The following is a 27,789-nucleotide window of genomic DNA, read 5'->3' as shown; positions in this document are numbered from 1 at the left end:
ACTTCAGTAAAATCGTTGGCCAGCTTTCACACAGGGCTGTGGAGGAACAGTGTACGGAATTTACATGACAAAAATAGCGAGTGAAAGTAGAATTCTTAAAAACTATCTTGCCAGGAAGTACACAAACTCGACGCCTGATTTTAGAGCTATTACTAAGACTATGTGCAAATATTGAGGGAAAGTCTCTCAGATCTGTGCTGCATACTGGCTGTAAATACAGTCTACAGCTAATTTCTTTTGGAATGCTAGTAGTCTTTAAAACTCAAAAAACATATGGCACTGAAAATTACAGTAATTCTTGTTTGCAAACTAGGATGGTGTACTCTTTTTATTTTTTTTTAATGCAACACTAAATCCATTACTCTTCTCTGGGTCTTCTCCAAAATGCCATTGAGTCTTCAAGTAAGTGGAATATTTGTAGGTGACTCATGGGACTCACATACTAGGTATTTAGATAAAGACGTGTATTCAGTTATTCAGTTGGCAAGAGTGCATCTTACTGAGGTGAGATTCACCCTTTTCTTCACAAAGATAAGCAATAACTTATCATTTTGAATCTCTGACAAAAACAGAGCAAAAAGTGGATATTTTAAAATGAGATTTTTAGTATTTTCAGTCCAAGTACTGTTTAGGCAGGCTGAGATTACCTGCTTTTTGTCCAGTTAGAAATTAATAGGACCTTGCTAATGATCTATTTATACCTATACTATGAATAAAAAAGTTTTCTTCCAATCTAGTAGAAATCAACACTAATAATGTAATGAAAGATCAAATATTATAGGAATCGTATAAGAATGAGTGAACTTATCTTTCTGGCTTTTGTGGTACAGGAGATAAAAAGAAGCTCTAATTGAACACTACTGCTTGAAATGTGTAAAGACTGAAAATATTTTATTGTTGCTGTTACAGGATAAGAAGGCTTATCTGGACATCATCCACACCTATATGGAAGTCCATGGAACTGTTCACGGAACAAGCACTATTTATATTCCTGGCTACGTAAAAAACCATGGTATACTCAGTGGGCGGGATTTGCAGTTTCTGCTGAGAGAAACCAAAGTAAGTTTGTCAAGAAGGAGTAGGGGCAAAAATAGCTCCAGATAGACAGCATCTGAAGTGCAAGCATTTCACCTCCTACAAATGAGCTCCTAGTTAAAAGCATTGGCAAAATAAATGACCAAATGTAAAGAAGCTTAAGCTGTCTTCTGTGTGCTAGGAATACCTTTTTCATCGTGTGATGTTTTGTGGAGTGATAGCTAATATTAGAAAATTGGGATGACAACCTACTGTCACAGACACATTTAACAACCAGCTTGATAAATGCATTTTTCATTTTCTTAAATGTGATACTCAGTTCAAGGAGATTATCAGCTGAGAATGTGAAAGTTAAGTAATATCTGAAGGCTGTACAGTAGGCGTGCTTGCTCTGGCCTACAAGTGACTAACCTAGAGTGACCCTCTGTGGGAGAAAAGAGGTGCAAGCACTTCATTTGCCCTTCAGTTCCTGCCTCTGCTTCAGTTGTGCAGAGAGAGCTAGTGAGAGTGTGTGTTTCGTAGTGTGCTTTGTGCCGGTGGCTCCATAGTCAAGGGAACTCAAGATAAGGGACATTATACACATTGAAATAAATAAACTTTTGTCCCCGTAGTTAGAATGCTTTGCAGGGTTTTCTGTGTCATTCTGATAATCTTTGTGGCACTTTACAACCTTAAAACACTTTAGTAGATTACATTTAAATAGGATGTTTAACTTTCAGTTGGTGAAAGGAGTGGTTTGTGTGTTCAAAATTAGCAAAATGTGTGGAACTGCACCACTTACTCCCCATTGTTGATAGTTTCTTGCTGTGCACTTCTACAGAAGAATCTATTAAAAAAGAAAAAGAAAAGAAAAAAGCAATCACTTCCCAGTCTTCCCACACGACTGCAGAGATTTCCTTTTTGAAATATTTGGGAAAATGATGGTAGTTTGACATCTCTGTGTGACAGCTGTTGGCAAATTATGACTTTTTAAAGGCAACCACTGTGTGTATGTACTTGATGCATATGGATACACATAATGTTGCAGATTTAGAAGTCAACATTTACTTTTGTCACAGATAATACCGAGATTACACAGCTTTTGCCTGTGTGGAGTATGAAATCACTGTGTTAATCATAGCACTAACGTGGGAAGAATATTGACTTTGTAATAACCCCAAGCAGAAACAGTGACTTCTTTCTGGAAAAAGAAATGTGTTCTATTTACTGGAAGAGTAAAATAAGCTAATGGACTTCCTATAGAATTACTGAAGTCCTTATAGTTTACAAAGTACAGATCATAATAATACTTATATTTGAGTAAGTCTTCCTCTAGTTCGTCACCAGCCGTCTTATATGTATTACACTAAATAGCTTCATTTTTGATATTAAGTAGATAGCTCATCTGCTTGTTATTAGTTATATTTGCTGTGCTCTAAGATGCAATATAAGGACACATTCAATTTAGGACAAATTCAAGTTGATACGTACATATTACACAGCTCAACACAGTACATTATGTGGGTTTTGTGATACAGGAAGTAGCCCATCTAGTTCTACTTAGTTTTTTGACTAGTAATTGCATTATCAGATGGAAGATAACTGTCTGGTGATTGTGAAATACTCCTGAGATCAGTAAGCTGCTTATTTTTCATAAATTGTATTTTTGTGAAAAACATGGATCTACGCTGTACTGTTTTCAGAGTCCTACAAGCATTTTAGATTTTAATGATTTTCTGTACGATTGTTGTGCTGTGTTTTTGTTTTTCTTCCTAACATTGGAGAAAATCCTTTGAGAAATTGCTGCATTTCTTAGTAGATGGCACTGAGAATCACATCAGTGTTTCAGAACCCTGTATCAGGAAACCAATGTTTTTACCACATTATCTTTTTGATACAATCATTCTTAATAAACTATTTTTTTTTCTTAAGTCTGCGCACAGCATTTTCATATGGCTTTTCTGGACTGTTGTTAGCAGATTTGCAAATGACAAAAGCTGTTTTCCTTTTAAGGAAATTATTTATTTATGATGCAGCCAGGCTAACAAAACTTTGACCTCATGATGAGCAGTTAAAAGTCCATCTGCTTCTCCTAAGACTTATTATTTCAGGCAAATGGGAGTGCAGTGTACTTCTTGCAACAGAATGAAATTAAATATGGCTTACTGCATCATGAATTTTGGTTATTATTCCTGTCTAATACTTACTTTTTCCAATAGATCTAGTTTAACAGAAGTAGTAAAACAGCAGCATCCTGAGATTGAAAGTGGAAACAAAGTTTTACCATCTGATTTGTTTGGACATTTTCAGCTGGAGGTGGATTTTGGAGTTGTTTTTTGTGTTGCTTTTTTTTTTTGCTAGCTGGTGTTCAGTATCTGCTAGGTACACTGGCTGCTCTGCCATAGCATATGGTTGCCTCTCAGTGTTGGTAGACGTACTTGCTCTAAGTCTTCTTGTTGCCTGTACATTCACAGCTTCAGATTTTGATATCTTTTCAGAGATAATGCTTTAACATAGCTTAGCATAAAACACCACTCTCCTGTCTCTACTGGCCATCTGCTGCGTGTGTGGGTCAATTGCGTTTATATCAAATGGATCATGGACTGAATTGCTAAAATAAGTGCAGATTTTTCTCAAAAATCAAGCTGACTTGAATGGAAGCTTTGTGCCCTGAGGAGCCTTGTGTGTGTGTGCACATGCATCCAGTGATGTTCAAGGACACTTTTTAATCATAATCACTTTAATCGCTAGGCAACGTGACCAGAGCCCCATAATTAATTTAGTTATGGGGTTTTGTCACTAGACAATGAGCATGCTGAAAGTACGTGAATAATTGGAGCTGCAACTCAGGCATGGTAACATCTGTGGGTACAATGCTCACTTGAACCATCTAGGCCTGCCGTTTGCTGTCTCCAAGCAACAAACTTTGTCTTTAGGCTTCCAGAAACTTTCAGATTTTTCTTTTTTCTAAACATATGTTTTCAGACCCAAGGGCAAGGATTGTCTTTCATTGCTTGTGACTTCAACATGTGTTAGCAAGTTTTCGTTAGGTCAGCTGACAAATGATCTAGTTTGCAGAAAGGCAGAGCTAAATAATAATTTAACAAATCACACAGTTCAGTGCACTCAGAAGTGTCAGTTTATGTTGCGCTGCTTCATTTTGCCCTTAGACAGCAAAATACCGATAGGTGACATCTTGGTCATGATTCTTGATCAGAGCTTCACGCTCCCAAAATGTATTTGGTCTCTGTGTACTAGGACAAGTTATTCTCAAACGCGTGCAGCTGCTGTTTCATTCTGGTGTGTATTATAAAGCAACGCATTTCAGAATAAGTGCACTTTCCAAGCGGGGGGGCTGTTTGAGATTCATCATGGCTAGTTCAGCTGTGTAGTGCATGACAAAAATGAGACATGTCAACAGTTCCTAATGAGAAGATGTAAAGCCATTCATCACGTCAGAGGAAAATAGGGTAGGCGAGCTGGCAGCCTTCCTGCCAACTTACATGGCTTCTTGCCAAGTGGGCAGCTGGAGGAATTAGACCAGACTCTTGGAAGAAACAGTACTGAATTCTTGAGAAATATTCCTCCTTTTGAGAGTTTCAGATGCAACTTTTTACTTTGAGTCACTGAAATTTTGAGGGAATCCAAGGTCTTTCACTAAGTGGAATTCACAATTTCTGAATGGTGATTAATAAAAGTAGGAGCAACACTTTGTTGAGAGAGTTTGGAAAAAATCCCGTTACAATGTTGGATAAGCAAAAATAAGGAAACAAACTTCTTTTCATGTTGCCTTTTATGAAGTAATATATTTTTACTTCCACACGCTTCACAAAATCAGCTGAAAGACATTTAACTAGTGATTCTAAAGTTGTTTCAATCACAAAAGGATTGACTTTTCCAGAAAGTATTTTATATTCATGAGAAAAATATATCAAGATAGTTAACAACAGCCTTTGCTCCACTTTTCTTCCTGTAGTTCCGAAAAGAATATATAAGTTCAGTAAGGAGGCATACAAAAGTGGTGATAAACCTACCAACCCTACCAACCAAGAATAAATTAGATAAAGCGCAGTAATGTTAGAAAGGAGAGAGAAGAAGATAAACTCGCCTGTTTTTGGAACTATAGCATTTAGTCTCTACAGTATGAAATTTTTCTCTTAAATATTCAGCTAGTCAGAATTGTAGTTAGTGAAGTAAAATATTCACCCATTATTTTATACTTTTGGCTATAATTTAGAAAGACTGTTTGTTCGAGTACTTATTTTAATAGCAGTCTGATCTCGTGCCATAAACTCCACAAATGAATTGCTTAATGCCAACTGAAAGTCAGTGGTTTCCAAAAAATAGAACAAAACCCCACTGTTTTTTCATGGGAGTGGTTGTGAAGCACTTTTCATGTCAGAGACGTTTCCACTTAGCTACTACACCGTGAAAGGGCTGCCTACATTATAATCAGAAAAGAATGGTGTCTTGGCTGGTCTGATGCTGGGTGGCACACTCAAAAGCCTGGAATTCCAAACCAGGGGTTCAGTTCACTGCAAAGGCAGAAAAGGTTTCTGAAGAGCCTTTCTTAAGAAAACCACAGTGTTCTTGCTTAATGGTTTCAACACCTCCTCTATTCAAGTTGGGTGAGAGAGGTTGCAGATATGAATCCCCTTTTTTGATTCACACAGACCTACAGGCACGGGCACACCTGGGTAGCAGACCTTACAAACAAGGAAATGGTTTTTTAAAAAAAACCACCACACTGTTATTACCATGATCATTTTGCATCCGCATGATTTGCTGTTATCTCCTTTAGATATACTTTTATACTGTAAACTCCTCCTGGCAATCATCTCATTATTTGGGCGTATAGAGCCTGCTGTGGTGTGTGCCCACTTAAAGCACTGTATGAAAAATAGTGATTCTGGCTTTCAAAAACATTTGAAAGGTGAGAAAAATGCTCACATGCAGAAAATGAAATGGTTTCAAGCACTAATCAACCAGTAGCACATGAAGGAATTTTACTCTGCATAGCAACTCAGCTGCAGCTAAGAAAGCACGATCAGGGCTGGCTAGCACTTCTGAACTGTGTGTACCCACAGTTGAGTAGCCAACAATGTCAGATTTGGAGTTTTGCGTTATAGATCTTCAGCCGTAGGGTGAAGGTAGCTGCCCACAGTGGACTCTCTAACCGGGCACAGCATCTCGTAGAAGACGACCCTAAAAGCCAGAGTCAGCAACCTTATGTGGAGGCACCAGGGTGCATCTGTATCACAAAATAGTGGAAATACAGTCTGTTCTAAATTTTTATCATTTTGTGGGAGGGGAGCCTTGTCTTCCGCACAGCCTCAACTGTACTGGGGGTGGATGCTTGCTTCACTGGTACCTGAAAGTCGTTGCCTGTTATTTCTGGTTTTTTTTCCCTTTTTCCATTTCTTTTTCAATTAGTGACTTGCAGCATTTGTTACATACTTTTAGAAAGTACCTTGACAGATTGTTTTAGCCTTTCTGGAAATAACAAGCTGCATGTAATTCAAAGGATTAGCAAATTAGAGCATCGTAAGAATGAGGTACAGAAATGACCTGTGTTCTCTAATGCTTGCTTTTTTAATCATAATGGATGTGACTTTCTTGAGGCAATTAAGATATTCTTTAGTTTTGCTCTTTATACCCTATAAAAATATAAGCTCCCTAGCCAAGGAACGTTAATAAAGGGCAATTTTCAGGAGCAGGGTCTAGATTCAGCTTGGGAATTTCATTTGGCTGGATGACGATGTGATGGAGAGTGATGGAAGATTTTGGAGGGTTGAAAGAAGGAGCTGGGGGGGCTGTGGGCAGCTGAGGGCCAGGCTGGAACCTCAGGCCAAGAGGCAGCACACACACATGCACTGTTCCTAGCGATCAGGCACATCCCTCTTCCTTTCTTCAAAGGTATGGTGCTGCATAGAGGTAAGGTTGGAAAATGGATGCAAAACAGGTGGTAAGCTATTTATTATAGATTAAGTGTTGACAGTGCGCTCTGTGCTGTCAAAACATAAAACCGTGTTTCTTTCCCCATGGAGCTTCCTCCTAAATAAACGGACCAGTCAGACACAACTGTTCAGCAGTGCACAGCAGCAGTTTATTAAAAAAGTGAAAAATGAAGCAAACAAACCAGCATTCTCTACATAACAGACAAACAAAGGATCATAGGAAAATTGATACTTCAGATGGTTTTAATTGCTGGTTCTCAGCTGGTTTTCTGCCTGAACTAAGGAGTAGTTTAAATAAATAACATTACGTGTGCAGATTGCATGAAATGGTTTTATGTCCATAATTCATTGTTTTCAAGAGATTACCTTTCTTTAAGCATCTTTTGAGATTAAATTTGGCATGGATTTTTTCTGACTGAAAGGTAATGTATCCGACACCATATATAAAACCCAAATTTAAATAATCTAGCTTTAGTGGAGATAGTCTTTCAGATCTTTTTTATTTTTATCAGCCACTGGAGAGCTTCCTGTAAGGTTTAAATCTGCGAGATAGCTGAGAAACTGATTGTAAGTAGGCAACTTTTTAACCTGAAAATTGAAAACTGAAATAACAATATTCAGTTCTATGCAGAGAAAACTGTATGCCCTCAACTATGCTGAAAAGTGTTAAATTTCTTTTTAAAATAAGCCAACTTGAATTTATGCTGGTTTTGCCACGGGTCATCAGAGAGGATTGTTGCTGCAGTGCCTGTGCGGGTTTATGCATCAGTGTTAAGGTCAGCTCCTAGAAAGGACCTTCAGTTTTGAATCTCCTGTTACTAGGATTCACTTCCATGTTGCAGAAAATTTAATGAGTATAATTTGATCTCTGAGTACGTACATCCTGAACACATGATCCTAATTGTTATGAAATTGCTCTATCTTTTCCTGGAAAAAGCCGGGCGAGGGGGAGAGAGAGAGATATACACGCATTAAGTCATTCAGCAGTGCTGAGAAATTGCTGTTACAAACCAGAGCTTCTAATTCTCTCATCATATACAGACATTCAAATAATAATGGAAAAATCCTATATTTAATTCCAGGGGTTTAATTACGTTGGGCCAGGAAAGGGGTCAAGATCCAAATAAAAGCCAGACAGCTCTGAGAAAATATTAAATTTCTTTACATTGGAGAAAAGCACTGCCTTTTCTAGAGCACCTGTAATCTTGGCTGATGTAAGAATAGCTTTGTGATGCATTTTTTCCTCCTTCAATTTACCTTGGAGGCGTTGAACCCTCTCAATCCTATGCAAGCTCTTGCTGCCTAGGTACAGTGGCTTCACTTGATGTTTGCTGCCATCTACCGTTTAAATTAGAAAACTTAATCAGTTTGCCAGGAGCATGTTCATACTGGCAAAACCAGCAGGTTAACTGATGTGGGGGAAGAGGGGGAAAACAGTAGTGTGGCTGTTCCGTGAGGCTGCTGCAGTAAAACCTGTACCTGCAAGAGAGCCCCAGCAGTTTCATTTCAACACCAATCAAACCACCAAATGACTTTTTTTTCCTTCCCAAAAAAATAACTGAAAGGGTCCGTTGTTGCCTCAGCTCCATGAAAAACCACCTCAGCTTGTTACAGAAGATTATTGTCAAATGTGTTTCACAGGGCGTTCTGTTACTGCTTGGGTAGGAGGGGGTGAGCTGCTGAATTTCTCCCGTTTTCTTCTTAATGTTACATTTTTTCAGGCTGGTACATTTAGAATGCATTATTGCTTATTTTAAGTTAGCTCTTAGCTTTCAGTTTGTATAAAGAACAAAAATTAAGATAGTCCTTTTTTTCTATTTTTCAGCTGTTCGTTGGTCTCGGATTTCCATATGAAGGGCCAGCTCCTTTAGAGGCTATTGCTAATGGATGTGCTTTTCTAAATTTAAGATTTAACCCACCGAAAAGTAGCAAAAACACAGAATTTTTCAAAGGCAAACCTACACTCCGAGAGGTAAGCTTTATCCATCCCGGTAATTTCTTTATTGAAAATGATTGTGGATTCCTTTTTAGTAATACAACATAGGAAAAATTGCATAAGTGTTCACGGTTTATTGCAAAAGGTGTGCAACTGTCACTTTCTTTAGTCATTGATGGGATTATTAGTCCTTATTTTTATAAGATAATAAAAATTTTTCATTAACATACTGTTAAGCTTCACCTCTAGATTTGCCGGTATGTACATTCTGCTAATTCTTATTGATAGATCAAAAACCGAAGTTTCACTTGAAAAACCTGATGTTCTGCTGAGGAACAGATCATGTCATCTGATACATGATGTGTCATTTTATGATTTGAATGTGGTTTTATGTTGTTGAAGAAACAAACATTACTGTCTACTGTGCAGGAAGTAAATAGGTGTTTAAGTAAATTATAAAAATGCCGTTTGTGGGTGGTTGTGTGTGTTGGTTTTTTTTTTTCCTCCAGGAAAGACCTGCTCAAGGCACTGTTGAACTAAGGTATCAATGGTCACAGCCCACCATGTTTGTGGTTAAACACGGAAGGCGTTTGGAGAATTGACTCTTTAAGAGAACAGGAAAACCAAAGTCAGGCTTTCAAAACAGCCAGTGTGTTTAGACTCTCGTAAGGGAAAAAGTAAGCTAAGTAAACTAGCCCTTCATCCTGGCATTGACTTCGGAATATTTTTCAACTTCAGTGTAGGTAAAATTTAGCCTCTACCACTTGCAAGCATTTAACAGCCACATAGTCATTTCTGACATTAGCACTTTTGCCTGTGACCATGGCTTGCTTGTAGGTGCATATAGGTATTTTCTTTATGTACTCATCTGAAGGGAAAGCTCTCAGGTAACACTTAGAAGATGAGAACTCTACACAGCCGTATTTTCCAATTCAAGTTACGCTTGGGCTATATAAATTGCGTACTGAGCAGCGCCAGCTAGTTGATAAGCAAAAGACAGTTTCCCATTTCAAACAGGAACATGAATTCCTTATGACTTTATGATCCAGGACTGTAATTGCCTTTTACTTGGTTACACATTCAGCCTGTACTGGACATGAGTTCAGACTCGCCCCTTCTCACAGCCTGCGTTGCTGACAAAGGAGATACTACTGATAAGGGGGGAAAAGTCTGTTTAAACTTTCTCCTTGGGCTTGGCACCTCTCAAAGCTTTTCTTCTGTGGGTCACTCGAGTGTTTGTCTTGTTTCCAGTTGTTCTGTGCCCAGGCGCTATAACTGGTCAGGCTCAGTAAATAATCTGGACTCTCTTAACTCTTTAGTAGGAATTTTAGTGCTTGGAACGCTGTGGTAAATCCTGCTGGCATGTGTCAGCGCTAACGGAAATGCTGTGCGTCTGAATTGCACAGAAAAATAATCCCTATTGACTGCTTTAGTACAAAATAATATAATGGCCATTCGTCACGATGTTGCTGCGTTCACATGCTCTGCTTGACCTATCCTAAGAGTAACCTTTTCTCTAACTGGTTTTTCACAGCTGCATTTAGATCCGATTGCCAGTAACCCATGTGCTGGTTCTTTGGGATTAAGAGAGTCCTTAAATCCTTCTCTCAGTTTTTTCAAGTGTTAAAGGAGAACAGAAAAACCTTGTGTAGTTCTGCAAATTGATTATCCATAGACCAATTTGAAGATAAAGTCTGTGTTTAGTGCTTTTGTAAAGTAACCGTTTCGAGTCACTGTTTTTCTCTTGTTCTAGGTAGAATGTACTGGGGGGAGTTAACTTTCCTGTCTACCCCCAAGACGGGGTGCTGTAGTGAAGACTCTGTACAAAAACTGAAAAGCCAACTCTTATTTTCCATCAGCAGTTGTTTTGTCTTGGGACATGAGTTTGCTGGGGGGAAGAGCCAGGAAAGAAAAAAATCATCACTTTCAAGCGGCTTGTTTTGTACCAGTATTTCTTCCCCATTCTGTCCCCCCCCAAGAAGTAAAACATTGTATGTTAAATCTAGTAGAAATGTGTGCTTGGTGGGTGTGGTTTCTTTCATTTTCTGCTTTTAGGAAGGAAGAAAAGACCTGAAATTAGAAATTAACTCCAATTCTATTTGTAAGAATTCTTAGAGATTTTAATTATAGACAGAGGGAGTATGTCCTGAATAGCTAAAACATTAAGCCTCATCTAATTAAAGCATTTCAGTATTAGGAAATAGTCGTAATATTTTATGAGATGTGGAATAACTGGTGCAATAAAAATATGTTGATGGTTACTCTTAATACTTAAAAGAGCTGCTAGTCTGAGAAGTTCAGTTGTTCATCTTCCAGATCAGATCTGGCTTTAATGTTGCTGTCTGTCTGTCTGAGATGATAGAGAGAGAGTGGTCTAAGGCATAATTCCTAAAGCTTTGTGGAATTTAAAACATTGTTTTACATTCATATTTTTAAAGGTGCAGTAGGAGGTTTTTATTGTTACTGAAAGCAATAGGAAAGTGTCTTCTGCCATCTGAAGTCCAGACATAAGTGCCCCGGGAACACTGTCGTGATAACCCGAATTTTTAAGTGCGTATAGTTTTAGTGGCAGTAGAAATACTTTTGAAAAAAGGTTAGATTGTATCAGCCTTTGAGAAGGATTGGACTTTTTGGGAGGAATTTAAAATATGCTGGTGGGAGCCTAGCGCAGCGGGCTGCGAGTGAATGCAGGCAGCTACAGAAGCTGGCGGCGTGCAGAAGCACCCCGAGTTCCCAGCGCAGCAGCTGCAGCCCTCAGCCAGTCACGAGCCCTCACCACCACGCTGCCCTGCAGCCAAAGCTGGGAGCCTGCGCAGAGTTCCCTGGAGCACTGGTCTCGGAGCACGGATTTGTGCCATATGTATAACTGTAAGACTGGCTTCTCTTGTCCACAAGCAAAATGCGATAGGCAAAAAATTTTTGAAGTAGTTTCTTGCATTCACTCGAGGAAGAAAGCAAGCCTGGTACATGCCCAGTGCAGGAGAAGGTTCTTTCCAATAGATACTGTTTCCTACTTCAGGTCTCTTGCACTAACTAGATTTTTCTTTGTATCATGCATAAAGAGGCAGCTGTATAAAAATTGTTTATGAATAATCTATTCTGTAGGGGGGTTGTATTTATTTAAAAAGCTATTTTTTTCTGAGGCCATTGTGAAACACTCCCCTCTCTTCCGCAGCTTTTGCCTCCTCTCCATGTGTTCATTTGAATGTTCTCACTCCTGTGCAACCTGTCACTAAAGTTACTTTTAATGCCATCCTGATAGTTCTGAAAGTAAACTCTATTAACTTTTCTTACTTATCTGCTTGGGTATTTACTGAATTTGTTTTCTGACAAAGCGGTGAGCAAGATACCTCGATAAGAGGGTTAACTGGTCAAGTCATTTTTGTACTGTCAGCAGCAAGAGTCAGAAATCATCTAAGTGATAGAAATGATTCTTTATTCCCTGCCACTCACAGAAGCTTGGAAATATTTGAAATTTGAAGGAAAGACAGGGTGAGGATGTTGTCTGAAGGTGAGACGGGGCAAGGATGACACCTCTTGAAGCTGGCCATGCAAGTATAACCAGGGCAGGTAGCAATTGTGGGTTGTGAAAACTCAGGGCAGCCCTGTGAATGAGCTGCGGGGAAGCAGGGTCACGTCGTAAAAGTCATTTCAGTAAGCATCAAGTCTTTTGTGAGGTAGGTCATTATGAAGATCAAAGCCGCAACTGAGAGGTGTGCAAATGTTACTTGTGATCTGCGTTATTAACTGATTTTCAGTTTTCCAACTTAATTCACCTTCTAAATTTAAACATGGAATATCTGAAAGGTAACTCAGAAGGAATGACGCTGACTCTTAGGTTCTGGCTGAATTCTTGCATTATCCTAGTGCATTTCATCCGAAAAGTCTGATGTAGAGAGTGAGAGGGAAGATGTCTTGGCACATCAATTTCTACTGATACCATTTCTTCCTTTCAGTTGACATCTCAGCACCCCTATGCTGAAGTTTACATCGGGAAGCCCCATGTCTGGACAGTAGACATCAATGATCTTTCTGAAGTTGAGAAGGCCGTGAAGTCAATTTTGAATCAAAAGGTAAGAAATGTATCCTCAGTTTGTCATCAGCTCTTGAGGGGATATTGTGTACCACATGTAGAGGGCTTCCTAATGTTAGTCTAATTAAAGCAGAGTGCCGCACGTTGGTAGGATATTGGGGGAAAAAAATTGGTTATTATATCTCTGTGGTATCCGATTGTCATGTTTAAGTACTGGATGCATCAGCTTTTTACCTGAAAAAAATGACTGAGTGAATTTGTGTAGAAACATGACTTTCATATGTAAATTATACAGCAATCTCTATTTTCTGTGTATTGAGTGAGGAGGTTTCCTTGTTGATTCTTAGAGCACTGCAGGCTGTCCAAATGCACACTCAACTCTTTTGACTGATTTTGTACCCTTGACATAACCACCACTGAAGTGCTTGTGCACTCGGCGTGGAATTGTAATGAGGGCGCTTCAAGGGGGGGAAAGTTTTAAGTAATTTTCAAAGGTATCACTTTTTTTGGTCATGTTTTTTGGTTTGTTGTTGGTTTCGGGTTTTTTTCACTTCAACTCCAGAACTGAAACTTAGTTAGAAGAAGAGTTCTGGAATCCCGCGGGGTCTCAGGCTAGCTTTCTATCTATTAATTTGCAGTATACCCTGAGTTTCCTTAAAGATAATCACTGAGCAACTTTTATTGCCATTACAAAAGAGCAAAAATCAGCTTAAACTGCTGATGGTTTTGTGAAACTGTGATTTGTTAATGAGTTTATTTGCATTTATTGTTGCTACTTACACTATAATGTAGTATTTGGAATGCAAGCTGCTACCACACAGCGCACCACAAAGTTCGTTTGAACAAAAACCCTTCTAACCGTAACATGCTGTGTTTCCACAGATTGACCCTTATTTGCCCTATGAATTTACATGTGAGGGAATGCTTCAGAGGATGAATGCGTTTATTGAAAGACAGGTATGAACTTCTGTTGTGCATGACTGTTGTTTTTTGTGGGAATGGGAGGACTCTCTCCATTTTAAAGCTTCTCAGCGTTGTTGCTGTTCAGGTAGAAATAGTAGCAGTGCAGTCCTTCATGTTATATCAAAGCAGAAAGGCAAGTAATTTTTCAGTGTATATGTGACTACTTCAACTGCGTGCATACAAAAAAATTTTTGGATCATGAAGCATCACGTAAATATAGAGATACTTTTGTGGTAGAATTGCACTTAGGCTAAAGCCTCTGGGTGGATTTTTCAAGTATTTAGTTTTAATCGATAAAGCTTTAAATGGTTTGGAAACCAGTTGCTTAAAGGACTTTTGGTCCCCATGCGTTATTACCAGCTGAGAGCAGCAGAAGGTATTGAGCTGGAGTAATAAACTGCAGAGATGTACATGGGGTCCTGATTTCTGGGAACGGTATGTTTGCTTGGACTTCTGCCCAAGGCCGGATCTCCTGCAAGGGCCAGCTCTGCCTTTTGTTCTGGCTGCTGCACAAGAGAGATAGGAATAACCTGTATCTCTGTTGTGCCAATTAAATTCCAGGATTTCTTTCAAAAGCTCTGCACGTGCTCCTGCACCTGTATTTCTGAAAGAGGACAGTATTACAGACAGTAATAAAGAATAACGCAGCTTCAGATCAGAAGTGTAGTTGTTAACATAACATAGCTATTTCCAGGTTCCTGCCAATAACCGCTTTAAGCTTTTTGCTGCTGTATTGATGACATCGCCTGTAAAAGTATCTCTGCTTCTTTTGATTCTTCTACCAGACTTTAGCTGTAATTGAGAGCTTTTGTCAATACAGGAGCAAATGTTCCTCAGTGTAAGGGAGAAAAAGAGGTAACCTGGAGGTACAATCTGTGGGGCAAAACTGCCTCTCCCCTCTGGACCTCCCCCACGGGCTAAGCCCTGGCCTCTACTGCGAGCTTCTCAGCAATAAATACAGCGTATTGTAGTTTTGTTCATTGCTTTGACTAATTGTCAAAAGCCGTTGTTGTTTCACAGCCCCCAGGATGCTCAAGCATCATTATTAGCTGCATGTGCTTAGCACTGTGCTTGATTAACATGTGAGGTGAAGCAAAAATAAAGGTTGAGCCCTTATTTTGAAGAGTTTGTGGTGGGAGGCAGGCAGAACAGAGAAAGCAGCACAAGCTTGGAGCAGGAATGAAGGTGCGTGATGTTAATCTGGTCCAGACGTTGTAGGGTGCATTAACCACAAGCACAGCCTTCAGGGGATATTTGAATGTGAAGAGGATGGGCCCATGTATGCTCACACCCAAGTTGTCCTATGGGACAGAAACTGTAGGATTTAAAGGAGTTGTCTGGAGTTCCCCTTTTGGTGCCCTGGCTCGGGATCATTGTTCACAAGAAAGGTTTAGTGAATGCCCCAAATCTTCAGATCTAACAGTTGGGCTGAAGGTCCTTAGGGGTCTGAAGGTAAGAGAACTACTGTGAGCTGTGGTTGCACATTTAGCAGTGCCACCTTCAGCTGGATTAAAGCAGCTTTTTCACTCCAAGCTACTCCTTCCGGCCAGTGCACTGCCCCTGCCAGCGGCCCAGCGTGGCTGTTGGGCACGTCTGTGCCATCTGCTGCATCCACCCCTTGATCCTGTTTGCTCTGTGGCTGCACAAAGGGTTGTGTCAGCTCTACAAAGCGGCAGCATAGGGTGGGAACCAAAGGGTGGGACTGCCTAAATTGGCACTGCCATCAAAGGAGCAGGCAGGCAACCGCAGCCGAAGCAGCTGTGGGCTTCCCTTGTTGCAAGCTTGGGAGCTGTTGGATGAGGCAGGCCGGGCTGATGGATCTGACACGCTGACTTTGAAACATGTGGTCAAGCAGAGCACTTGGTAACCTGGCAGAAAATGTTTTTGGCAGGGCTCTACTAGGTTAGCAAGCAGACTTGGCTCAGCGGAGGGTCAGCTGAGCACCAGAGCTTGGCAAAGGGAGTGGGGCGAGAACATTGAGCCAACAGCAGGAAAAGCCAGCGGGAGGAGGGCACCTCCTGTGACAGCAGGGCGAAGCCTGGCTCACCTTGAAATTGTGGTTATAGGTAAAACAAACATAAACGCGGTCTCTTGTGAAGCTTAACCTTCTGTTTTACATAACATCTTTCCTTTATTATACCCATATGCATGTAGGGTTGTGGGGCAAGATAGACTAGGACGAAATACCAGAATTCGGTTGCTGTTAAGGGTTGATAGGAAGACCAGCCAGAGGCAGCAAGCTGGAACACAGCCCTGTGTGCTGGTACCTGTGAAGTTGATGCACTCTGAGATGTGCTTCAAGGCGGCATAAGTTGCAGTTGCAGGAGGCTTCCCACTGAGCTGTAGACCAGGAATGGGAGGCCGTGCCCAGGTTTTGGGAAAAATAACCAACTAAGAGGTGTTAAAAGCTGAAGCCCCCAGCAAATGGTGAAGCCTCACAAGTGATTCCCTGTCTCTGAAAAACTTCGTCTTCTGCCTGCACTAGCTGTGAATCCATTATAGTATTAAAGTATTATATTGTATATATTACATTAGTATATATTCCAGTACTATATAGGAAATATTACAGTATTGGATTGGATTCTGAACCTATATAGATTTCCTCCTGCATCTAGTATTTTAAATAATGATTTATAAAAGGACAGAATATGCAGGGCACTTAAGTCCAAAATAGCAAAATGACCTTTTTGAAACAACCTTATTAAAACCTCCAACCATCTATTTTTAACCTGTTTTTATAGATGCTGTTAAAATTATTCTGCCGTAAATATGCTCTAAAATTACTGGTTTTTTGAATATGGCACAAGGGAATGGCTTAGAGCTGCATCAAGGGAAGTTCAGAATGGATAGTGGGAAAAAGTTTTTCACTGAAAGGGTGGCCAAGCACTGGAACAAGCTCCCCAGGGAAGTGGTCACGGCTCCAAGCCTGTCGGTGTTCAAGAAGCATTTGGACAACGGTCTTGGATACATGGTTTAGCTTTTAGGTTGCGCTGTGTGGAGTCAGGAGTTGGGCTTTGTGACCTTCTGGGTCCCTTCCAAGTCAGGATATTTTGTGATTCATGATTGTATAATATTAAATTTATGGTTAGACCTGGGAGTACAAATACTGCCTCCTTCAGCAAAGGAAATGTAAGTGGAGAAAAAAAACCACCAAACTGATATTGAGACCTGGTAAATGATTTGGGATCTGAGCTTCATTAAGATTTCAAGTAGTTCAGCCTTTCTAAGCTTTGGGGTCACAGTTTGGGACCTGTTCATATAAATTTTAGTGTTGTCAGGAGAAAGCCAACCACGATGGACTGGGCCCAGATTTTTTTATCACCTTTTGATGAGAGTTGCCAAATGTTAAAATAATGGCTGAGCATCACAGAATGTTATGTAAAACCAGTGATTACAATTTTCTCTTTGCTTTTTCTCATTTTAAATGTCAAGATCTTAAGAACTTGTCTTTGAATAGTTTTCAGTAGCAAGTGTGGTTAGATACCATTTTGTCCCTCCCTCTTTCCGCTCTGGTGACACTTGACTGCGTGCATTCTATGTAGCCAGGTTTTTTCAGTGGTGGGAGAGCACTTTCACTAGCAGTTCGACCAAGAAGAGCAAACTAACTCTTGGAACCCTGGTTGCTTCACAGAAATCTTCAGTCTTATTCATAAGTTCAGCTTGCTCCATAGTGCTGTGGGTCCCCTGATCCTTTCCAGATGGCTCTCCACGTGGGCCACTTGAGACACTTCTCGCCTACAGGGGTAACTGGCCTCTGGAAGTCTTCTCCTACCAGAACTTCCTCCCGATCATTGTGCTGTTACAAAAATAGTTCTGCTAGCACTGAGTTAGTGAAACAGGAATCACTGAGAAAGCCCAAAAGAGGTTGGATATGTGGAAGTACAGAGAGTATCTTGGAGTTGCTTTATGATAAATTAAAAAAAGTAAAGGTAGGAAAGAAGCTCCTTTGGGAAGAATGATACCACCACATTTCAGGTAGCAATCAAAGGTGATAATTCCCTCATGCTAAAAATATATATATACATAGTTTTTAAATGTGCTTGAATTATTAATTTTAATACAACCGAGTTGCAAAATGAGCGTTTGGGTGATAATAACCACTTAATTTACTAATGGGGAAAATCACTAGCAAGGGACTGGATGCATTTTAATAAAATATGATCTGTCTCTGCAGGATTTCTGTCACGGGCAGGTGATGTGGCCCCCATTAAGTGCCCTTCAAGTAAAAATTGCTGAACCAGGAAAATCCTGTAAACAAGTTTGTCAGGAAAGCCAGCTCATCTGTGAGCCTTCCTTCTTCCAGCATCTTAACAAGGACAAAGCTCTGCTTAGGTAAGTACTTAAAAGCACAAACATATTATTTGGTCTTTGTTTATCGCGCTGATTTTTGCCACACGTGAAGGGTAGCACATGAATGCTGTGAGGAGGGAAGGCGGGGAGAGCAGTAGTGTCTGTTTGGCAGCAGCAAGCAGTGAGGTTAGCTGTCAGCCCTTCCTAGCGATGGTGGAAGTCACTGCTGTGTTGAGAGCACCACCGTTCCACGTAGCATGTGTTTTTGCAGTGAGGATTATAGCACCGAGGCCAAAAATTTACATCTCTTCCTTCCCCATTCCATCTCCCACGTGCAAAGAGCACCGTACAGTGCCCTTTGATCTTGGGTTGCTTGTGCTGAGCAAAGATGCTTGTGCTGCAGGACTCTAATTGTGTTTGGAGGGACCCTTTGCAGCCCTGGCGGAGCAGGCACACTGTTCCAGAGCTGTGCCCGTGTCCTTCTGAGAGTTAGTGACCTTGCGTGACTCTTAGCACTAATCCTAAGTGTGCTCAGTCAGCTGGGTCAGAAACGACATGCATTTTGTGGCAGGAAATAGAACTCTGCACATGTGTGATTTCTGTCGGTTGTTCACATGATTTTAAATACAGCACTTATGAGTGTTAGTCTTATTTATTGAGCTCCCTCTTCGATCACAATTGACATCCATATTGAAACATCTGTATTCATTGGTGATACACAATTACTGTTTCTGCAAACCTTTTGTTGGTATTGTCCTAGGTAAAAAACTGTAAACCTTGTACGTTAGAGCTATTGGAACCAATTTATAAAGCTTACCACCTATGCAGTACGGAAATTAATGTTGCTTTCAGGTGCTGTCTCTCCAGGAATAAGCCTGTATTTCTTTCAGAATGAAAACAAAGCACTCAAAACTGGGCTCCAACAAATGGCTGCTGGGGAATCTGCTTCCTAGGTTTTCTGTCTCCACATTTTGCTAAATTAAATTGTAAAAGGTTTTTATTTTTGTATTTTGTTTGAAAAGTTGTGATTTCCAGTGGAGTTCAGAAGCAGCTCATGTAAAAACTTCGTCAGGCTTCTTTTCTAGCTGTCTAGACAAAATGATAATTTGGGAGGAGGGAGGGGGGAAAAAAAGAAATCATTAAATGCTGAAAGCTACCAATGTTTCCAGAATAAGTGAAAAACAAGCCTCTGCTGGAATTGCTACCCTCGTGCTTAGGCTTTGTGGTCAGAACATGGCAACTGGAATTTCTCTGTTTTTTCAGCGAGCTAGCGCTGGCTGGTTTCTTGGGGCAGCGGGTCCTGCTCTGCCCAGCTTTCGCTGTAACGCAGCGGTATCGCCCCATCCTCGCCCCATCCTCGCAGCCTGGATGGCCGCACGGTGAGCTGCCCGGGGTGGCCCGGCGCCATGTGGCTTGTCTGTGGGACATCCCTGCTGAAATCAGTGAGGGCATCGCCTGATTTCAGGTGGCTTTGCTTTTGTCTTACTAGAAATCCACAGTGTATATAAATACTCCTCTTTGGGGAACAGTCAAAAGGATTTTTTTCCTTTTTAACTTCTTTCATTAATCTTTAGGGAATGGAGTAAAGCTGAAAAGACTGTACTGCCCTCTGCAGAGAGAATCTGCACAGGCGAAAAGAAGTGAGAGTCATGTTCTGGAAATCTGCAGTTCTAAATGTACTTGATTTAGGATGCAATAGAGCATTTTATTTTCAGCGAGGAAGGATGAAAACTGTACCGAACTCCTGTAAACTCCCCTGTGATTTAGTTCATGTGCTTTGCTTTTTAGGCATAATATTGAATGTCTCACCATGGAGTCTGTAAACGACATTCTAGTCCCCTCTTTTGATGGGAGAAGGAAGCACTGTGTTTTCCAAGGTGACCTCTTATTGTTCAGCTGTGCCGGATCCCACCCGACCTACAGAAGAATCTGCCCCTGCAGAGACTATATCAAGGGGCAGGTTGCGCTTTGTAAGGACTGCCTATAGCAGCAGCAGAGCTTGTTTTGAGTTGAGGACAACATGTAAGTAGTTTTGAGAGGAGCTACTTATTACTTCCTGCACTTTTGTCCAGTTTTTTTGCTGCAGGCAGAGCTATCATTGCTGGGCAGAATTATCTACTAAGAGAGGAGGGATTCGTAATAAACAGCTAACTGATCTTTTTTTCCTATAAGAACATTTGCAGTGTAACTCTTCAGATTTCTTCATCTGTTTGCAAAAAGAGTTTCGTGTTCTACAGTGATTTGAAGATGACTGCACAGAATAGTTTGTAGAAAATTCCCAGACCCATCAAACTGCTTTTTGTTTGTTGTTTGGGTGAAGTGTTTTCTATTTTTTAATGAGTTAGGACATCCCCCATCACGGTTAGCTAAAGGATCTCAACTTCATTCCAGTAGAAAATTCAAAAAAGTGTGCTTGAGGGAGGGGGTGCAGGGGAGGGCGGACTAACATTTTATTCTAGGTGCACTGTTTTGGGTACTGCTTTAGCTTGAACGGCTATAAAGTGGTTTACTTCACAAGAACTCAGAGTCACAAGATAGCTCTGTACCCTGTTATTGGGTTATCTGGGCCCAGTTCTTTGTTTCTTTTTCTGTGTTTTGGGTTTTTTTGTTTTGTTTTTTTAATCTTTGTATACAACAAGGTATTGTCTGCGTCACAGCCGCCACATCAGAGCAGTCTGGACAGAGAGTACCACGAACGAGCAAATAGGCAGTTGCCAGCGTGTGACACATCATCTTGGTGACTCAACAACTGACTAGTGTTGTGGCATTCTCCAGTGTGGAAAAGCTACAAAACTATGCTGCCATTTTCAGAACGGACTTGTCACAGTTTGCTGGTCCCATTTAGAGAGTAATCCTTGGAATTTGCCCATGCTTCTGTTGTAGTCTGTCTACTAGAAATACTGTGTGAAGCAAAAAGTACTCAGCATCATCGGAGCAATATTATCGTTAGAGCCTCAGTTTGCTACAGCTTCCAGTAGTTAAAGTGTTGCTGAATGACATAGAAAGGTTAAACTAAGCTAACTATAATTATTGTATGGTAGAAATGTAAAATGTCCTCATAACTAGCTAGGTTTTTAAAGAGAAATGTTTTCTGAAGAACAAGTAAGAGGGGACGAACAACTGCTAAGAAAAGCATTGATCAGTCTCGTGGGTTCTCGGATGGATTGTTTTTATGTTTCGGAGGGAGAGGTTGTTGCTTTTTGGTTTGTTGTTTGTTTGGGTTTGGGGTTTTTTGGGGGGGTTTTAGCAGGCACACCAGTTACAAATTCAGGGAAAAAAACCCAATTCAAATCAAACTTCATTATTTTTTAGAGCGGCATGTTGATTATTCTAGACCGCCTTCTTTTTATAGCGGTAATCTTTGTTATTTTCAGCAGAAGGTGGCATGCTTGACAGCACCATTTGTAGTCAGGAAATGATACGCTAAGGTTCTTGAGACACAAATCTGCAGTGTATTTTGAAAGCAGTCATAGTCTGCAGGTTTACAATTTGGATGCGCTCTGATCATACTGGAAAAAAACTCAAATCAACATGGAAATTTTTTCCATAAAGATTAACAAACGTTACCAGTTAATAGTGAAAAGCATAGATATTTGAAATTTTCCTTTCTTGGATATATCTGGTTGGTTCAGATTTTTCTTGTAACCAGCATTCATTATCCGAGTGTCAATATTGGTGTATCTCTTGACCTACCAAAGACCGAACAAGGGAAATGCTGTTTAATCTTGGATAATTTCTCAAGACAAGAGAACAGAACAGTACACATTTAAAGTTTCAATTTAAAAGCAACAAATCAGTTTTTTCAAGTTCTTTGTTTCCTGCCTCAGCACTCCGGACGGTGTTCCCTGTAACACTCCATGACGTTGCTGTGGACTACACAGGAGCTTAATCCTGAGGGGTCGTTGAGCATCCAAAAAGGATACTTGGAAGCTGTTGAGCAGCAGGGCCACCAGTAACTGGGTCGTGATGATGATAAAATCCACTGTATTTTAGAGTAATTTTCCAGAAACAGAACAGCTGGGCTCTATAATGGGAGGCAAACTTTTTGTATTAAAAGCAAACAAAACACAAACTAGTATGAAAATCCTTACTGTTACACAGCTCAGTATTCGCTTCAGTCAGCACAAATGTAGTTTGCTGTAGTTTTAATGCCCTAGAAAAGCCGGGGGAGGAGGATTGGAAATGGGTCTGAGCAGGCGCAGCAATTCACTTTGTATTTATATAAAATACTCCCCGCATACCTGTGCGTATTTGTGCAACTGGGAAGTCTTGCATATTAAGACATGTAGGCTATACCTGGTGCTGAGAGTAAAGGCAAGAGCAGAATCTGCCTTTACGCGTTCAGCCTGAAGTTCTTCAGGCAGGAATTCAGTTTGGAATGAGATTATCGCAGAACTACATCAGAAACAGAGATTTGTACGTGTGCACTTGAAGAATGCAAAACATGTAGTTTTTGCTGTAGCGTAATTCTTTGCTGTAAATACATATTTGCTTGTTTCCCCCCACTGTATAGTCCACACGGCATACTGCTTTTTATTTTGGCTCTAAACCTTTAAAGACGGGAGAGTTTTGGTATTTGTTAGTATCAGGTTTTCTGGTCTAGTGCTTTGCTCAATGCTAAGTTTGCCTTTACCACAGCAGGGAGAGCCTATTGTAAGCTCTGGTTTTCTCATGCTGTAGCACTATTTCTTTCTAGTCTGCTGAACTGAATTACTGCGTACTGGCAAAAATGAAACAGCAAGCACCAATGCTGCTTGCATTTCAGCCGGGGGCAGAACACCTGAATTGGCTTTGGGATTGGTTGGATCTATAAAGAAGACTCACTCATCTTAAACAAAGATTCAAGACCTATAATTTGATAGGCCTCTATTATTGACTTTGAACTCTCTTTTCAGAAGCAATATCACTCTTATGAAATACAGCTTCAGTCTAAATTTCTGTAAAAGGAGACTATAAATGAGAGCTGTAAGCGCATAAACTTAGTAAACATTAGGGACGAAACCCAGCAGGGCACTCCCCGGTCACGTAGCAGTGGTGGTTGTACATTGATGAACAAGTGAATCCTTCACAGATAAGCACTCGGGCAAATCCATGTGGGACTATTCAAAAGTGGTTTACTAAAACGTAGAATAGATACCCATGATTCAGGATAGAGGGCAGCCTTCTGTCCAGGTTCCGTAACTGTTTACCCCCCTAATTAAAGAGTAAAGGTATGGTCCAGTTATTGCACTTAAACGAGGATACTGGAGACGGGACTGTGCTACTGGGTTTCGGTCTGGCAGTAAAGCTTGCAGCTTCCTTTACTCAGAAATCAGGTTTTTTGCATGACTTGCATTTGAATATATTGATCAGCAATCGATGGGGAAAAAATGTCAAAAGTTGAATATAAAAACATTTTACAAGCTTTTAAACATATCTCTCATATCAAGACATTCTTTGTTTTAAAATTTTGTATTTTTATATGTGACCTAGGTGGTTTTGTTTTGTTTTTTTCTCAAAAATCTTGTTCCTACGAGATGAGAAAACTTGAGAGAAGCATTTACATATTTATTAAAATTAACATAAAAGGCTTGCCTTTGAAAGGTAAAGTTGGTAAACACACACTGTTTAAAAATGCCAATAAAAACCTCATTTATTTCATATATGCAAGTTGATTTGCACATGTATAAATAGAGTTGCTTTTTGCATTTTTTGCTTAGTTTCTACGTTTCTTGTTGTAATTTATAGTTACAGCCATGTGTTTGCTGGTTTCTATCAGATTATGTTTCTCCTACAAGTATTTAATGTTTATGTGCCTTTTTTTACTTTCTTTGGGGTTCGGATGGGTGTTTGGAATAGGGATGCTGTCTGAACAAGTATAATGGAACACTAATTACAGGTAAAAAGTGTGCTTGATGATTAATCAACTTAACAGTATGAATTTTTAATGTTTTTAAGTAGTGGAGAAATCTGTTCTAAAACTATAAGGTAAGAGTTAATAAGATAAAACTATAACTTGCAAAATACTGCTTCTGCAAGCAAAAGACCCTTTACTGGCATGAGCGCTCCTGCTGTGATGAGAGGTCTGTTTGATGACCAGAGAGCAAACTAAAGCCGTGAGGAGACAATGCTAACAGAAAACAGCTAGAAAGAGCCATATCTGGTTTGATCAGCAGGAAAATTGAAGATACACAGTAAAGTTTGCGAGCTGTTGCTTTTCTGGATAAAGACGTCTGTACCTGGAAGCACACAGGATGATTCGTGCTGCTACCGGGAGAATACAGTCCTTTTATGACACCTGAGCTTACGGCTTTCGGTGGGAAGGGAACTCTGGATATTCAGCTTATTGCAGATGGTTTTCTTTTTAATGCTACGACTTTTCTGCAATAAGAGTATTTTGCAAAATAGCTGCTGATCAAGTTTCAGCTGGAGATCGCAGAACGGGGTTGTGGACTAGGAGCCAGGACTCTGCGCCTTCCCCGCTCAGCTCTGCTCCCGACTGCTTGTGCCGGCTTTTGCAGCTTGCTTATTGACAAGCATTCAGACTTGCTGAGCGTTTCTGTTGATCGTGGCTGCAGGTCAGGTTGTTAGCCGATGTCTTCTCTCCTCACTTAATCATGTCATACTACAATCCTTTAATATCCATGTCCTTGGTTTATCCTTGATATGAAAGACGTGCCCTTCCTTCTCCAAAATGAGCGGCCCATCTAAATTACAAAGGTGATTTACGAGTTTGCAGCGCTTTTCACATAAACAAAACCCAGATTGCTTTCTCAGGTATGTATTTTGCTCATAGTGCATTTCAGGACCAGATTTTGCTAGTAAAATAAATTAAATGGGGTGAATCAGGCTGGATACAATCTCATCCAGGTCTAATTAACTTCATGACTCCCACTAGCTTCAGCGATAGTGGAACTCCTCCATTAATTTTTCTTCAAATTAAGAAAGCGACTCTCCCTTTTTAATAAATACAAAGCACTGAATCTTACAAGAAAAAGACCAAACACTTGCAGGTTATCTTGTACACATATCAGCAACCAGTTTTGCCTGCTGTTGGCAGCACATAGCATCTCTGACTAAGTAGATGTTACCTGTTACCCAAGTATCAGTTGAACACTTGGTTGAACAGCCCTTCAGCCTCCAGCCTGGAGCTGGAAGGGTGGGGTGGGGGGTGGTTTTTCAGACACTGTTACCAAGGTCACAGCCTCTCTTCGAGGGGTGCTAACATTTTGGCACAGCTGTTATTGTGATGTTTGTCCTACCACTGCTACACCTTCAACCTCTGACTTGCGATCTCTTTCCATTGGTAGTCCTCCGTTGGTCCTGTCGTCTTAGGGACCGCTGTAAAGTCAAGGAGAATAATGCACTGACAGGTGTACGCTTTCCTTCAGGCTGCAAAGGCCAGGGACAGATAGGGTTTCATTGAGATATGCTTCAATAATCTTGCTGTAAATGTAACAACAAAGCATATTGTTTTATAGGCAGTGACTTAAATCTTGTCTTCATATTTTTAAGCAGCTCTATAGGGTTTTTCTTTTTAAGTTAGTTTGTAATTTCCAAATATTATATTTAAATGGAATGTGTAAACAGCAAACTCAGTGTATCAAGTGTAAAATGTTTACTGTAGGAATGTGTTGAAAATACCAGAGGCTGAACCCCAGAGTGCCTCAGATGTGAGGCATTGTTCATGTTCTTTCTTCCAGGGAAAAATAACCAAATGCAACTGTTGCCAATGCGTCTTGCTTTTATAGGTGTTATCCCTTAGGTATGCATGTCATTAAAACCAATACTATGTTTTAATTTGGCAGATCTCTCTCAACAGCACTAGGCCACGTGTTTATTAAATGCGTAAATAAAATCAGGTCCTCAAAGTTTTGAGAAAACAAGTAATAACTCCATCTTCCACACACAGAAACTGCTTAAAAAAATGCAGCTGTAACGAAGTGAGTAACAGCCTCCTCCCTGCTGGGAGGGTGGGCGCAGGTGCCGTTAGGCCAAGGTGGGCTGTGCGCAGGAACAGAATTTGTCACCTTGCGTAAGGGCTTGCAGAGTTGAAGCGTTGCAGACCCTGCTGTCCTCACGTTTCAGAGCAACAACCTGCGGCTGCTTCTCTGTAGAGGGAAATAGGTCTCTTATCGCGCGGCACCGTCGTGCTTGCAAATGCTAGCCCGGGGTCAGCGTGGCTGCGCACGTGGCCGGTCACACGGTAGAGGCTCGGTCCTGCAGGAGTCGGCAAAATCCTTGGCTTTAAGGAGGGCATGTAAATAATGCAATGGCATTTACTGGAGCCATCCAGGCGCTTGGCAAAGGGCGTGCAACACGTCCTGGCTCAGATTCCAGCAGCTGCAAAGTAGTTTGAAGTATCAAATAGGTACACAATAAATCAAGTTAAATTGCTGTCTGAAGGCAGTTAATTTTAATAGGGTATTACCCAGAACTAATTTGTTACATTCATTAACAGCTCTGTTGCAGTACGGTGACAGTGAAATCCGTTTTTTAGGAAATCAGTTTCATTTGGTTTTCACAAAGGAATACAGCAGAGGAGGAGGAAATGGCAGTTTTTACCAATGGAAAAAAGAATAAACTTTATGAAAATTCTGAGGGAGCTAAAAGAAAAATAGAAGGGAATATTTACAAAGTTCATTTTGAGCTTGGAGCGGTTGATCTCCCAGAGCTTGCTTGGCTGACCGCTGCAGGGAGGTCCTCCATGGGGCAGTTTGGGGCAGCTCTTTGGTTTCTGGTCTGAGCCATTCCCTGGAGGAGTCTCCCTCTCCCTCTGTGGGTGAAGGGGGTCAAAGTCTGAATAATCCCTGTAGCACTGTAAATTGAAATAAAAAAGCCTACTGAAATCTGTAAAAATAAAAAAAAATGCTGCTTTTTGCAGGTAACAGTTTGGAGTCAATGAGAGTTTTTATACGTACACGAGAAGGTCAGGGTCAGGCTGGTACTATGTGTGTTTGGCTTGAATTCTCTCCTAAAAGGTTGATCCTTTGTTTTATTTAAAAGGTTGTGTTCCACTATATTACGTTCAAGCAGTTTGATTCCGAAAGAACAGAACACAATGGTTCTGATACTGTCAAGTTATTGGGGTTCAATAGGATGGGATATTTTTAATTTTCTTTTTCTTTTTAGAAAAGTAAATGTCTGTACTTTAATGGCATAGAAAAAATGCTTTGTTTTCACTGTTGTAGAAAAAAACTAGGGAGAACTTTATTTTTCAATAAACCTTTTTCTTGTGTGATTTGGATTTACGATTGCTTTGTGCGTAAATGGGAGGTCTGGGAGCCGCCATTTATCCAAAATCATGTTCGTGTGGCTTATCCTTGAATTCCGCAGCTGGGCGCTTCTGTTGCTGGCCCGCCTTGTCAGAGGTGAGCAGGAACTGCCCCACCTGCCCGCATCTTGGCCATAAGAACAACAGGCAAGTAATTAATCTTTTTACTGTGTTTTGTTTTAAATGTAAGTTGGATAATGAATAAAATCAAAGTTGGTTTTAGGAGGGCAGTTTTGCCCCAGTAGGAGTCAGGAGGTCTTGGCTTCCTAGAAATTTCTGGCCCACGAGGAAGACTGTGGGATTGCGCGGTAGCACGCGGATATACAAGACTTACTGGCGCAAT

At 40.5% G+C, this 27,789-nt stretch overlaps 1 protein-coding gene across 7 annotated transcripts in view; it reads left to right on the top strand.

The window, feature by feature from the left end:
- MGAT5 (alpha-1,6-mannosylglycoprotein 6-beta-N-acetylglucosaminyltransferase) overlaps positions 1-27,413 on the top strand; it is a 137,433-nt gene extending 110,020 nt beyond the window's left edge. For all 7 annotated transcript variants that reach the window (XM_075092879.1, XM_075092881.1, XM_075092885.1 and 4 more), the window contains 6 exons: positions 910-1,059; positions 8,797-8,943; positions 12,864-12,980; positions 13,823-13,897; positions 18,078-18,235; positions 19,982-27,413. In XM_075092879.1, coding sequence (XP_074948980.1) covers positions 910-1,059; positions 8,797-8,943; positions 12,864-12,980; positions 13,823-13,897; positions 18,078-18,235; positions 19,982-20,180 — 846 coding nt within the window. In that variant the 3' untranslated portion in view covers positions 20,181-27,413. The remainder of the gene's footprint in view (positions 1-909; positions 1,060-8,796; positions 8,944-12,863; positions 12,981-13,822; positions 13,898-18,077; positions 18,236-19,981) is intronic.
- Positions 27,414-27,789: the final 376 nt, after the last annotated feature.

Source organism: Phalacrocorax aristotelis, chromosome 5 (genome assembly GCF_949628215.1).
Source record: "Phalacrocorax aristotelis chromosome 5, bGulAri2.1, whole genome shotgun sequence".
NCBI lineage: Eukaryota > Metazoa > Chordata > Aves > Suliformes > Phalacrocoracidae > Phalacrocorax > Phalacrocorax aristotelis.
The sequence above is the reverse complement of the archived record's forward strand: the minus strand, read 5'-3'. Positions and strand labels throughout refer to the sequence as shown.